Source organism: Paramormyrops kingsleyae, chromosome 6 (genome assembly GCF_048594095.1).
Source record: "Paramormyrops kingsleyae isolate MSU_618 chromosome 6, PKINGS_0.4, whole genome shotgun sequence".
NCBI classification, from domain to species: domain Eukaryota; kingdom Metazoa; phylum Chordata; class Actinopteri; order Osteoglossiformes; family Mormyridae; genus Paramormyrops; species Paramormyrops kingsleyae.
Genome location: NC_132802.1, coordinates 23589620 through 23604918, shown reverse-complemented (window position 1 = coordinate 23604918; position 15299 = coordinate 23589620). Strand labels below are relative to the sequence as shown.

Below are 15299 nucleotides of genomic sequence, written 5' to 3'. Positions count from 1 at the left end.
TCTGAGGGTGGGGGTTACAGAGGTTCCTCCGACTTTCTGAATTGGAATTATGACTTCAGGGGGCATTCCAGTTGAAACTTCTGAAGTGGAACTGCAAGATCAGTTTCCTGTTCTCAGTTGACAGGAGCTGCACCCAGTGTGGTCGTCTGCTACTGTAGCCCATCTCCTTCAAAGTTCAACATGTGCATTCACAGATGCTCTTCGGCAGACCTTGGTTGTAACCGAGTAGAGTTGCTGTTGCCTTTCTACCAGCTTGAACCAGTTTGCTCATTGTTTTCTGACCTCTGCCATCAACAAGGAATTTTCGCCCAGTGAACTGCTGCTGACTGGATGTTTTTTTTTTCTTTTTTGGCCCATTCTCTGTAAACACTAGAGATGGATGTACATGAAAATTCCAGCAGATCAGCAGTTTCTGAAATATCCATACCAGTCTGTCTGGCACCAACAACCATGCCACCTTTAAAGTCACTTAAATCACTTTTCTTCCCCATGCAGGTGTATGATGCAAACCTTAACCGAAGCTCCTGACTTGCATCTACATGATTTCACTTGCTGTGCTGCTGACATATGATTGGCTGATTAGCTGCTTCAACGAGCAGTTGAACAGGTGTACCTAACAAAGTGGCCAGTGAGTATGTGATACATGACCAGCCTAACAGGAAACACTGTAACAAACATCTGGCCAATTTTGTAGATGAATCCTATGTTATGAATTAAGACAGATGGGCTCATTTGATTCACCTGCAGACGTATGATTAAATTAGTGCTTGTCAACCCATTAGGCAACATATGCAGCTGCATAAGACACCATCGACGGAGGGTGTCCTGACTAAGCAAGCCAATTTCACTTTCTTTTGCTCTACGCGCTCCTCAGGGTGAGGGGCACTATAACGGTATGGCTATAAAATTTTAGCTGTGACAGGCACATTTACCACTATAGTTTAAACAATGTTTCTCTCAGCATTTGTTCCATTATATTGAATACACATATTAGGTTACACTGAACTCCTTCATCATTACTTTGTATCTATATAAATGACACTTCATATGATTTCAAGAAGTGATAGGAGTTACTTGTTCCATATGGATTTGTTCTGTCTGTCAGCTGTACAGCACCAACTTTTTTTTTTTTTTTTAAGTACCATCTTGATTTCATGTAAAAGCACATTAGAGAGATGTAATACATGAAAAACAAAAAACTTAGAAACCAAATTGTCATTTAATATGAACACCAGCTTTCCACAGAAGGTGTTTACTACCATACAAAAAACACTAAATTAGCTAGGGTTTCATGTTCTCTTGTAAAATGATGGCAAAATAAATATCATTAAAAATGACAGATATTCATAACCTATTTTCCCGCTTGTATATCAAGTCCATAATAATGGGTTGAGAAACTCAGGGAAAGTAGGTCCAGTGGTTCAGAGGTTGTATGCCTGCCGGATGTTAAGCGTATCCCGCAGCATTAGGTCTCGCAGTCGCCACAGTGCATCAGCCATTGTGCTGTGGGCTCCCTTGCTCTTCAGCCAATGTAACGGCAGACGACTCTCCTGTTCTTTGGTCAAGTGAACATCTTTCCGACGGGCTGCGTAGGCAATTGGCACAAAAACAAATGCACAATGTAGGAAAAGATGCAATGTTCACTCTATATGTACAATTCCAGATTTCACAATTCCCTTATTATAGATTTCAATGAATGTTACTCAATCAACGCGAGTCTGTGAAATTACTTAATCTTTCCTAAAACAGTTATTTAAACATATTATTTAAACAAGTTATAAAACATATTTAGGAATTTGATTGCACAAATAAATATAAGATACGGTATATTGGAAGGGCACACACCTGAGAGGGTCTGGTCCCACTTGTTAATGCTAGGGGTTTCTGCGTGAAGACCCTCAATGTACTTCAAGTAGGCCTCGGAGTGAAGTAGGCGCTGAGTCTTTGGTGGAGGAGCGACAAATATAGGGGTTGAGGGCTGCTGGAGTGCTGGCTGACCCAGCTGACCTTGTCCTGGGTAGGGGGGTGGGGCCTGCTGACCCGTACCTGCCATTCCCATCTATGGTTGTCCAAAAGTTATTACTCATCAATCTGCTTACACTTACGCTTTGTCGTCTTTCATGAAATCCAGTTAGAATAAAATAGTAGCAATGTGAATTTGTAGCAATTTCACATGTCGGGGTTACCTGTGGCCCATAATGATTTCCAGTACTGGGACTTCCTGCCATTGCATTTGCACCTGGTCCCATCATACCTAAAGCATAAACATCCACACAGGTGGTCAGTATAAAGAAAAGGTGCTTGTTGGTCAAAGGAATTATGGATTTTACAAATACCCATTTGACAGACCACAATTTTTGTTATGAGGTACACAAACAAGCACACCATACACAATCAGTGTGTGTGTGTTTTGGTGTGAAAATGTATACTGACCTGAGGATGTTACATGCCTGTCTGAACACAGCAGTTTCTTTCACACAAACCATGAAATTTCAGGCATAATATACCATGGTGGTTTCCAGTATAAAAGGGGGTTAGATTTGACTATAATAGCATTTAACAGACATCACTACAACAGCATTTTAGTGTTTAAGAGTGACTCATACATATGAGGATTAGTTTTCTACACTAATTGAGGATTACATATTAGTTCATGCAACTCTAAATGAAAGGAGTTTCAGGCAGTTAAAAATTCTCAAACTGGTTCGAAAGCAAGCCAAATACCCATGTGTCGGAGACTGCCCAAGTAGGTGTGAATTTTCAGGCGACCTTTCATTAAGCCTGTTAATCAGTAGACCACCTGAGCCTGTGGTACAGGTAGCCCCTTCAGCATAGGTGCAGCTTAAGGGGGTGGTGAAGGTGTCCTTACCCGGGTTTGGCATGCCAGGGAACCCGGGTATACCAGGCGGAGGATGGTGGGGCATCGCAGACACCCCCATGTGATGTGGCGGCATGTTGCCCATGCCGACCATGCCTTCAAGAGGGCCCTGCATGGGCATTATGGGTGGGAAATAACCACCCATCATGCCTTAGGGGTGAAATTGGGGGGAACAACACAACATATCCATGCATCAGTGTCATGCAGCTGTCTATCATAGATCATGCACTACCCAGTAATGAAGAGAGTCTATATCAAATCAAAGTTAGTATATGAGATAAATGGAAGTGCGTTCTCTCCCTCTCTCTCTCTCTTTTTAAAATATATAATAGAAAATTAATTATTTTCTATTAATAGGGATTAATAGAAAAATTAAAACATAAGTTTATGGAAATTGTTTATGCCCATGCAGATGATATTACAAGCTGTGGCTGTGTGACTGGGAAAAATAGAGAAACATTCAAAACAAAAAGTAGTGAGTAATAATGTGAAGTTGGACATTCAGGGAGATCTTGTGGGGAAGGGAAGAAGCTAAACCAAAAAAGGTTAGGTCTTTGAGCAGGTCAGTTTGGTGTTCCTGCTCCAAAGGCACACAATGGTTCTGCTGCATCCGTGAGGGGTTACCTGACACAGGTGTCATGTTCGGGTTAAGCATCCCCATAGGGGTTGGTGGAGGCACGACCCCCATGAGCGCCCCTACTGGGGTACCTGCTCTTGGGGACGGGCCCTGTTGTTGCTGGGCTGCTCTCTCCCGCTCCTGCTGTTCCACCACTTTGGCTGCCCGCTCTGTAAAAAAAAAACACACACATCTTCAACACATGACCCACAGCAACAGATCTCTTTCAGCAGCAAAGGCATCACCTGAAAAGTGCTGCTGTTATAAAAGTCTTGCCTGAGGCTCTGGCAGCCCCTCGATTATATTCAGGGAGATCTTTTATACTATATTTTAATGGCATGTATACTGGCCACCCTGGACACCTCCATAAATACAGTACTGTATATTTGCTCAGAACACCACAACATTAGAATATATGCAAATTAACAGCAACAGTCAAAATTAAATTTTATTCTAAATTACATTAAGGACATCTAAAATGGTGGTATCCTTTCGGATATCTGAAATTAAAATTATGACTAGTAACAATTGGATTGTAGATATCTGAAATGGGAGTTTTTCCTAGTAAGAATTAAATTGCAGATATCCAAAATGAACATTCTGGATATCTGAAATATAATTGTGGATATCTAAAATTAAAAGCCCAATAGACATGAATGGCAAAAATGAAGTAATTTCTCCTAGGAAGAATGACGATGTGGATATCTGAAATGACAATTGTGGATAGGATGAATGCCATTGTGGATATCTGAAATGCTCTTTTTGACTAGGAAGAATTGAATTAGAGATATCTGCAATACATATCCAGTCTAGCGATTAAATGTTAAAACGGCTTGCCATAGGTACCAATTCCTTTAGCTCTCAAGTCACCATTTAGCTTTCATTCTGACAAATAGCTCTACCTGTTTCCTCCCCAAAGCACTATTAAAAAGGGCATTTATAATATTCAGAGAAGAGTCTCCCCTCACCTTCATATTCAGCCTTCTTGGTGGCCTCAAGGTTCCGCCACTCTGTCCCCACCAGACGGCTCAGCTCACCGAAGGAGAAGTCGGGATGCTGGGCCTTGATCACAGCCCGCATCTCACTGCTGAACAGGATGTAGCCACTCATGTTGATCTTTCGTTTGGACCCTTCCTTTTTGCAGAGACCCTTGATGGTCTTTGGAGTCAGCTATGGTCAGAAGCAAGGGTGCAAAACCATAACTTGTTAATAATAATTTTTAAAAAACTGCTAAAAATTGAATAGCCATACCATATTTTACTCTTTAAAATAATTTAACATAAACGATTCAAAACTCTACAGATAAACAAAGGTATAATATTTTCTACTTGCTCATAACAGAAAATTTATGTTAGTTGATCAGAACCTGTGGAGGGGTGTATGGCATGATGTCCAGGTCGCCAGACAGAGGGGTCTGTAGCTGAGGTATTAAGGAAGCATCAACTGCATCGCCGTCCTCATCTCCCTGCTCATCCAGATCATCGCCTGCTTCTTCCATCTCTGCAAATTTGGCCTCCAGTTCCTGGATTTTCCTGTCCAGCAGTGGAGATGGTTCCTTTTGGGGTACAATCAGCTTCCTGCAGGAGAAAGACAAATGTGCACATATATACAGTTGGTAGGTATGACCGGCTTTTTTCAATATACTACACACCATAGTTATTGAGTAATTTATTGTATTTCGTGCACGCTCTAGGAAAAATTAAACACAGTGGACGTGAATTCTACATTTGCTCAGGATGAGTCTACACACAGTATGCACTTTTGTAAACAGAAGGTGAGATGGTTACCTAAATCAGCAATCAATTCAACACCTATTAGTTTGTATACCACCAGGATTAAGTTAAAGTCAGAAATGGGCCCTTGTGCTCGAAGGCACTGCTCCTTGGGCAAACCTACCTGAAGTAATAGATCTCATCATCAACGACCTTGGCGGACAGAGAGAATCGTTTCAGTCCCTTGAATTTCTTCATCTGCTTCTCATTCTCAATGTAGCGGCTCTCGCATAACAGCACGTCGCCCTCAGGCATCTCGGTAGGCCGGCATGACAGATAGTCCTTGAACGAAGATACTACACATTTCCCTTTGGAAGAGAAGGCCACCACAGAAAAAGAGTATATTACAATATGGTCAGAAAGATGGTCACGCTAACGCTGATTTTGCTGCAAACAAAATTAATGGGTGTCGTCAAGTGGATGCTGACTCCTGGCAACTATATGACCAGCATTCCAACAGAATGTTGCGTTTTCAGGTATTCAGACTTATTAAATGGCAAGTTTATTCCCGTAATCCATCCATTTTGTTGCTGGTTGTCCTCTTCAACTTTTTCAAAGGGATCATTCACAATATACTTAAAGATAAGCTTTAGCCTGGACATTTGTGCTTCAAGACAAAGTTCAGGATTTATTTGATGACAAGTACATTTTTTGTTTTCCTCACAGTAATCTTAGATTACTTTGCTAGCACCCAGCACAAATACAGCGGGTTACGGTATGCAGAGGGGCGCCATGCGGCCGGGTACGCACACAGCACAAATACAGCGGGTTACGGTATGCAGAGGGGCCCCATGCGGCCGGGTACGCACACAGCACAAGTACAGCGGGTTAGGGTATGCAGAGGGGCGCCATGCGGCCGGGTACGCACACAGCACAAATACAGCGGGTTAGGGTATGCAGAGGGGCGCCATGCGGCCGGGTACGCACACATCACAAATACAGCGGGTTAGGGTATGCAGAGGGGCGCCATGCGGCCGGGTACGCACACAGCACAAGTTAACATGACATTTTATAGGGATGCCATCTGTCTCTGGCTTACTTTCTTAGCAGTGATCTCAGTGCTAATCTGAAATTTTCCACTGCTAAAGAATATTTGACCTTGCATATTTTGCTCGTATCATAAAAATCACAGAAAATCAATAGTATTTAAATTACTGCTCACAAAAATTCTGAAAATACTTAGCACCAGAACTTTGGTATGTCTGTCAAACTTCTTCAATTGCGGTTTTCACAAAACTATATTTGACATAAAAAACCTAACATTATGGATTACACTATACCAACACCAACAAATACAGCAATATCAGTAATAAGACAGGTGTTACCCCTGTCACAGTGGTTGGTCTAGATATAATACAGGACAAGCATTTAGAGAAGATCTGAATACCTAGGACACAAGTCATAGGACAGGACTCCTCCAAATTGCTGAGGAACACCTCCTTCTTGTAGAACATCTTGGTGGGCTCATGCTCAGTCTCCTCCGGGTGGATGAAGAAGGGACCAAAGAAGTAGGCTGCACCATCACGCACCCACATTTTCTCTATCCTGCCCACCAGCAGAAACAGCATGTTACACTAATACACATTATATATAAAAGGCAGCGACAAACAAAGCTATTTGAAATTAAATGAAGAGAGAGTAAAAGTCCAGACCAGGATTTTGTTTCAACCAATCAAATGAGTACTCTGACTCTTTATGCTCAACTGGTTGGTTGAAGCAAAATCTTGGTCCGGACTTTTACTTTCTGGACCTGAATTACCCAACTCTGCTAGTACTTTTGCCTACCTGCCAATCCTGGGTCGCACCAGGCCATGTGATCGGATATAGACACAATCGCCAACCTTAAGCCACATGCCGTTGAACTGAAGCTGCTCATAGTAGTGACAGCCAGGCTCTCCACTGCTCACGTCCACAGGGACATCTTCTCGCTCCTGTATGCATGACAACTGGAGTAAATGAGTACGTCAGAAAACCAGACATTTTACAGACCAAACTCGCCTGCTTCACCACATCCAAGGTCAGAGTGATGCCGACTTCTTCCTCTCCCACGTCTAACTGGGACTCACCTTATCAACGTTGCTGCAAACGTTGACTTCTTTGTCATCCCCTGTCAGCTCCGGCGGCCTCTCCTGATCTTGCTTTCGGGCATCGGCAAACATAGAGGCAACTCGAACCACTGGCAAGGGCACATCCCGAGGCGCAAACCTCACAGAGCTCACTGGCATCGTCCACATCTTAATCTTTTTAAATGACTTGGTTTTGGCCGAATAACGAGACTCACACACAAAAACATCCTCTGGCCTGAAGCCTTCCGGTTGGAGCTTGAAGTAATCCTGCAGCATTAGACACAACACCAGTGCTTAACCCTGGGGAAAATACTTTATAAGTTGTCATTTTCATATGAAGCAACATACTCCATTATGTTCCAGTTCCTAAGCTTTAGTGCAATGAAAGAGCTGCACTGTCAAGATTGAGGGATTTCCCTAGTTAATCTGTAGTTATTTAAGTATGTTTTTCATTCACACGGGGGGAAAAAAAATCCCCACTTTTCTTTACAGTGTCAAGATACATTGGGCCGGCAAGCCACTTCTGCAAATGTCCCATCATAAATGTGTCAGATGGTTGAAGTTAGCGGATTAACCCTTACCTTCACAAACATGACCACGCACTTCCCCAAAATTTTGCTGACAGGAACTTTGTTAAAGTAATCACTCTTGAAAACCTCCTTCTCCAGGAATTTGCGGGTGGCCAAATGGAACGTCTCATTTGGTCTGTAAAACCAGCAACCATACAGCCATTTTTCACCTGCAAGGATACGGGAAAAATGAAAACAGGATGTTTCTGCTACAAAAATAGAAACCACTCTTCAAAAAAAAAAAAAAAAAAAAACAGATCATGTATTTCAGTTACAATAACAAAGCCAAGGTTGCCACCTGCATCATCTTGCCAGAGACGCTCAATGCAGACAATGTGGGGCTGAAGATTTGACTCTGCTGGTTCAACGTAGACATAGTCCCCCACGTGGTATGTGCTGTCTTCAAAGCTGCAGTCCTGGCTGTAGGTGCGCTGAAGTCCTGACTGCCACGCGGCTCCTACTGGGTCTTCACTCTTCTCAGCTTCTGTGATTTGTCGACCGATTGATCATTAGTTGCCAGAACCTGACAGCCCGATGATAAATCATATCCTAGCGGTGTCAAAGAACTATAATTAACTGCAAAATGGACACATACCTCTCCTCTCCTCCTCTCGCTTAAGCTTGTCCTCCTCAAACTCCAAGGGCAGCTTCTCCTTCTTCTCCCTCTCCACGTCACTATGCAGGTGCTTTGCCGTGTAACTCAGGGCTGGAGACAATAAGATCTCCCCGTTCTTGCACAACTCATCTCGGATCTTGATAAAAAATTGCTGCAGCTCAACAGCATCTTCAAATATTTCGGAATCTGTTCTGTAGGAGACGCAGGATACAGGAAGTTCAGCACGGCTTGCTAACCACAAATGTGCTAAGTTTAATTAACTAACTAACTTTAATTAGGGGAACAAAGGAGGACAAACTCAGTTTCCACAAGGTCCTGGTTCATTTTAAAGTTACTGTTCTCTTACCGATGCAGTCTCCTTGCTTTCTCCAGCACTTCAAACATGTGCTCCTGAAACACATCCAGCCTCTTATAGCGACCATTATCTACATTAGACCGGATAATCTCAAAGTTGAGGGCTGGCTTATCAGGGTTGGCTGGATCGCGGGCAGGGATTTCTGCCAAAGAGTCACTATAACAGCGGCCTTCATCATCTTGGTGATTGAGTACAGACACAAACAAGTTGTGGATGAGCTCCTGGATGAGGAGGGTTACACTGGGGACATGTGCATCCTCTCCACCCTCCAGGTCACGCCTCGTCTCCAGAAGGACCTTGTGCAGCACCAGGGCATCCTTGTAGATGAGGGACTCGGGCTCGTTGTAGGTACAGGCATTGTTGAACATCAGCACAAAGTCCTCCACCAGACAGTCCACATCCTGGTATTTATTTGCCATCATGTGGCTCTTCAGCTTCTCCATATCAATAGGCTTCTTGATAGTGACATAGTAGTCAGGCAGCTCGGCCCGTGACGGCAGACGCAGAAAGATGGTGCTGAGCCGGCGGCCACGCTTGTCTGTGTAGTTCTTCACCGCCTCATACAGCTCATTCAGCTTCTGCTGCAGTGGCGTTAGGTACTTCGACTTTTTTGGGGAAACCCCACTTTTCCCTTAGAAGCGGTGGAGAAGATGATTACCAGCTATAGCAAATGAAAGCACTTTCACGCCATTATAGGTCTTATTAAACTTACACATATTACATTTCAAATAAACTTGTAGATTACGACCGACGGTAATAACTATCCATGCATTGCACCTGTGTTTCAGCTTTTTATTCAATTTACGCAACTGATGCTTTCCAAATAATTTTGAACTGATAATATCAGACTGTACACTGACTGACTTAACGTAATTGGATTGATTGAGCGCATATTATACTTAAATTAATAAGTTAATTTAACTGAGACGGTGTTGTTAAATTGGGGTATAACCTACTGATTTTCAGCTTGGGTGATCCTACGTCGTCTTCATCGGGCAGGGGACCTAGCTCTTTCCGCTTATCCTTCATGATCTTCTCAAGGATGTTTGCATCATTGTAGACCTAACAGTGATGTAAGGACATCAGATTTATTATTCCACAACTGCAATGCTGTGCCTAAAATGAACCAGATAAATCTAAAAATATGACCAATAATATATGAATACTGATTATACTGTAAGATAATGCTGGATGTAACAAACAGTGTCCTACAGAGTCAAGTGGTCAGACTAACCCACTTCAACAGGGAAACACGATCCTGCCCGAGGTCTGACCTCTGAACACCTACCTGTGAGCCCTCCTCGTTGTAATGACGTGCATTGCGAAACATAAGCTTCATGTCTTCCACCAGTGTCTCCTCGCTCTGGTACTTCTCAGAGCGGATGTTGTGCTCAATCGTCCTGAGGTCCATGGGCTCCAAAATGATCTTATAGTAGTCGGGGTAGTCCTTTTTGGATGGCTTGACCATGAAAAGGTCGCAGAGTCTGCGGCCAGTAGCCATATCCCGGGCTTCCATGACTGTACTCAAAAGGATCTTCATTCGATTCTTTTTTATATTCTTCTTGTGGCTATCACAAATTGTCAGAGCAGTGAAGATAAAGTACAACAATTAACATAAAACTTAAATCTCAGCAGCTCCTCTGGTGACAGCCAGTGTGAACTGTAACTGCAGTTTTGGATTCTTCATTAGACACTTTAGTTAAAGACACTTTTGAGACATTTAAAGGAATTCAAACTATACAAAGCAAGTTGAACTACACTTCCATCCTGTAAATAATTAAACATAACCTATATACTGAAATGGTAATCTTTACGGATGTTTGGAATTTTCATGAATGGAAAAACACAATTCCTGAGGACAGTTGGGTGCAAAAATGAGGTTCTCACCTTTTTCTCGTGGCACTGCCAAGCTCGGAAGTACTGGAAGACAACAAGCTGTCACCATCTTCATCTTCTCTCCTCAGAGAAGTTGAAAGTTCCCGTTTTTTCATCTATAAGAAGCAGATTCAAATAGCTTACTCATTCTACAGTTTGTATTCAATCATTACAGGGGAGACGACACAGTATGGTCAATTTTAGACGCTTAATGTCAGTATCACTAACCTGCATGACCTGCTGTAGCTTAAGTACCCGCTTATAAATGGCAGAGTTGGGCATGTTGTAACGTTTAGCATTCTCAAACATCAGGATGAAGTCAGCTTCTATTTGCTCGATGCTTTCGTACTCATTGTTCCTCATCTTGTCCCTGGAATAGGAAGAAATTGTTATATTGTGTATGTTATATTCTTTCAAGCTGAAATAGAACTAAGAATGTCCCATTTTAAGCACAGCTGTACCGTATTTGTTGCAGGGAGATTGGCTGCTTAATCTGCTGGTAGTAGTCTGGATACTCCTTCCGGGAGGGCAGCTGCAGGAAGGGCTCTGCGACCAGCTGTCCCTGGCTATTCCTGCCACCGTGGACCACTTCATACAGCTGGAAGATGGGGCTGTTCACGTCCATGCAGGAGTGAATGCTCTCAGCCCCTGATTCACCTTCGTCGTAACGTACAGTGCCTATGTACACATAGGGGGAGAGGCAAGAGCAGACATGCTGATCCCATATAAACCTGCACCACATAGAATGTCACAAGGGCAGTTTTCTCGGCTATCTGAATCATTGCGCATTCGTCTCATTCATTTCAAGTCATCACTATCATAGCTCCTGGTATTGCAATGAAATTCTGAAATTACCTGCAAGGGTGTCCTCGTCTGTCTCAGGGCCATACTGCAGCGTCATGGTGACCCCCTGTGCTGACCTCCTATTTCTGACACGTACAACCATGCAAAAAAAGTACGGATTATGATCCTTCACAACTGTTAAATGGACATTCTAAGACTAAGCAACTACAGTACAAAAACTAATTATCTGAAGCAGGAAAGCAACTGAATGAGATTATTTAATGAGGAACCAACTTCAGTAAGGTCATGGGATGTGCAACATCATTACCCAGAGGCTCACAAATTTGGAGAGCAAAACCAGTAGTGATAGCAGCAGCAGCACCACCAGCAAGGAAAAGCATGCTGTACCTAATGCGAATGCTGGATTTGATTGGCTCAGTATGTTCAAGTTCACTCCTTCTCTGAGTGAAGATCTTCTTAATGGTGTTTGCATCCTTTAGAAAAAAATTAAGAATGAATACACCTCACAAATTAAATTCCATTGCTTTGCAACATTTTCCCACAATAACTTGTATCGTACAAACAGTTGTATTAGATATGTGCGTCACAAGATTTTACATTCCCAACAAATGGAATCAAAATAAGTTTTTTGCCCAGTTGGAAATGATATACAGTTGACCTTTCTGCATTGTGACGTTCCCAACTGCAGTTTTGATACACTGCAGAGTTGGTATAAGAAATTAGATAAGACTTTTTTTAGGAGCTTTCCGAAAGCCACAGATGACATGCAAAGGCAAACAGATAACACAAAAAGTTTAGCAACTCATAAATACATAAAACATCTCTATAGTGCTGGTTTGGGGGACGCCAAGTATGTTTACGGCAGCCTCTCAATGATATCTCGCAATGAACTTTATATCTTGCATTTCTCGTATCGTTTTGCTTCTCTCTGCTTGCCAGGGACCGAGGGGAACAAAATTTTTTTACACGTTTTTCCCAGATCGTGATGTGGAAGGGTCGACTGTACTTCAAGGGGAAAATATGGTTATAAATTAACCAACTGCACAGCAAAATAATAAAAAGTTAAATACCTTAAAAACCTGAGATCCAGGTTCGTTGTATGTTTTAGCATTTTTTGTTAAAAGATCTATGTCCTTGGCCATGGCGCTGACACTTTTGTAGAAGCCCGTCTGAGGAAATACATTAAGCCGAAATCCACAGTCAGTCAAACTTTTTAACAAGATCCTAGAAAACACCAATAAATGACATCATTCAAAGTGACATACCTGTATTCTCTGAGCTATAGTTCGGAGGTCTATCGGTTCTTTAATAATTGCGTAATAGTCTGGGTAGTGCTAAAAGAGAAAGACATTTTCACAATGTATGTTAACTGTCTGAGCACAACTTACAACTCCACTGCATCAGAATCTAACTTCTGTGCCATCCCAGATACAAACATTAGTTGTCGCAATTTTTCCCCCAGAGAACAAAGAGTGAATGACCTAGTGTGCTCCCATTGTACATACACTTACAATATGTCTTCCCATCAAACCTGTAAGCATGTCTCCCTCATACAGGTGTTTCTTACCACTTTGGATGGCAGCTTTTGAAACAGTTCACTGACAAGGTGTCCTGAGGGTTCCGAGTAAGTAACGACTGAATCCAGGAGTTGATCCAGAACATCCCTCAGATTGGAGCTTGAGGTCTGATAATGTGCACAGAGAATGATTTAAATAGCTGGGAACACACAATGAAGCTGTCAGTTTCCCACAATGTACATATTTCATCCATAAAGCCGCAGGTCTAAATTAAAACACCATCTCCTTACTTCCTCTTCTGTGGAGGTTCCTGGGTTATCAAGAGTATCCTCGCCATCCTCATCATCATCATCATGGTCCCCTCGCTGTACAAACTCATTTTTTGTTCGCAAATACAGCTCCCAAAGTCTGCAGGCAGCTTTATATTCCGGGCTGTCAGCCTAAGGGCATTAATGCATATTAAATAATTCTGTTCAAATGCACTTCAGTCAACAAAGGGTATTAATTTTAGAAAAAACTACGACAAGATCTGTAAATACTTTATACATGAATAATAATAATGATAGCTACACAATTACTGATTATCTTCCCATGCCTAAGAACAGTTACCTTGTAGTAAGTCTTTGCATTGCTGAACATTAGCTGGAAATCGGATGTGAGCTGGTCCACATCATGATACTCCTCCATCTTTAGCTTCTGCTGGATTTTCATCATGTCTATGGGCTGAGTCACCAATTCATAATAATCTGGCTGGTTCCTAAGCATTAGTAGAATAAAAAAATAATAATGACAAGCAGGTACAGAAAATGAATGGAAGGATGGATGGATGGCATTCATACATTAATTTTATGTTCTGATCAGAAGATAAAACAAAAAATTCTGAAAATGATCGTATTAGACATATTACCGGACTTCACACTTTCATGCAAAATACATTTTTATACATTTATATATTGAAATACTTGACATATGTAATGATCCTAGTGTTTAAATCTGGAAATTTCTTCTTGCATATTTTTAAGTTTCAAAGCCCAATCGACAGACAATTTATATCATACAATGATTCACACAGACATACGAACAGCCACAAAAACTGATAGGAAACTGGTAAGTTATGCTCCTTACCTTCTTTTTGGTGCTCTGATGAACAGCTCGCAGAGCAGTCTCCCATGGTCATCCTTGTAATCTCTGACAGTGTTGTACAACTCATGACACACCGCGATCTGGGTGAGGGAGAGCTGTCATTATGCGGTAAGATTGAAATGAAATGAAAAGCTTGAGGTGTAACGATGAAAAAAGCACTTACCGGATCTACGGTGGGAATACTGCAGCCTCTCCTTCGCTTTCGGCCACTTCCCTGGCCTGACGAGGTCTGACTGTCGTCGAAGTCTCCTCCACTTACACTACTGGACGGGGAAGTGGTCCTTCGCCTTTTAGACCCCATCAGAGCGATGCCTGACCTCTAAATCATTCACAGAAGAAGATTAAAAGTCCTTACATACACTTTTCTGATTAAGGTTACACGCATCATTTGTACATAAAAGTTTTCCTTAATAAAAGTCAGGTTTGAATCTTAAAACTTAATTAACTTTAGAACCAATAGTTAATTTTTTTCTAGGAGATTAATTACTGCATTTAATCGTTAAATTAGATAAACCCTCGATATAATTTACCCAGCAAGCCAATTATATTGCTCCGCAGAACCCAATAACAAAGTAATTAATGAAAAATATGGATACAGCACCGCTGGTGTTCGTACCCCGTAATGAAGTCCAGAAATATACTGGTTGACAGCTTAAGTTCTTAAAATACCCTCTAGCTGACTAAAATACTGGATTCAGTTGGCGAGCCATGTATCGTAAGCATTTTAGGCACAGTGAATGAGAAAATAAACGCCAGACGAGAGAAAACTGGTGTTAAAATGTGCAGGCATGAATGGTGGCTATTTGTTTTGGGACTGGGTTATAAGCAACCATCTATACCAAGTAATTAAACAACATAACCGTTAGTCAAAGAACTGTGGATACATTGAAGGGCCGATAGGAATCCCAGGTTACCGTAAACAGGAGCTCGTCCGCCGACCCGTTTAAGAACTCAGCGCCGGAGTAAAAGAGCGGCACGATCAAGCACCGCTAAGGCTAACTGACAAAAACAAAGACAAACAGCAGTTCACTCAGGTGCCGAAAGTTACCTACACTCGCTTAGGACTTAGCCCATGTATCTAACCCCGT

General features: G+C 42.1%; 1 protein-coding gene across 6 annotated transcripts; it reads right to left on the bottom strand.

Moving 5' to 3' along the window:
- Positions 1–1200: 1200 nt before the first annotated feature.
- On the bottom strand, positions 1201–15265 carry pbrm1 (polybromo 1). 6 transcript variants are annotated; one of them, XM_023805479.2, is made up of 30 exons: positions 15126–15265; positions 14375–14530; positions 14194–14291; positions 13678–13825; positions 13359–13508; positions 13119–13235; positions 12817–12885; positions 12622–12720; positions 11939–12024; positions 11603–11676; positions 11209–11425; positions 10976–11117; positions 10760–10863; positions 10161–10440; positions 9829–9934; positions 8864–9503; positions 8497–8708; positions 8200–8385; positions 7914–8071; positions 7333–7599; positions 7052–7197; positions 6654–6811; positions 5391–5574; positions 4861–5071; positions 4463–4664; positions 3503–3664; positions 2870–3028; positions 2187–2254; positions 1846–2059; positions 1201–1585 (listed from the first exon to the last, which is right to left on the bottom strand). In XM_023805479.2, the coding sequence occupies exons 2-30, from the start codon at positions 14510–14512 to the stop codon at positions 1422–1424; spliced, it is 4959 nt and encodes a 1652-aa protein (XP_023661247.1). In that variant the 5' UTR covers positions 14513–14530; positions 15126–15265; the 3' UTR covers positions 1201–1421. The 6 variants fall into 6 exon arrangements, with proteins under 6 accessions (XP_023661247.1, XP_023661249.1, XP_023661248.1 ...); XM_023805481.2 differs by having other exon boundaries at positions 3587–3664; XM_023805480.2 differs by lacking the exon at positions 15126–15265 and adding an exon at positions 14828–15111.
- Positions 15266–15299: the final 34 nt, after the last annotated feature.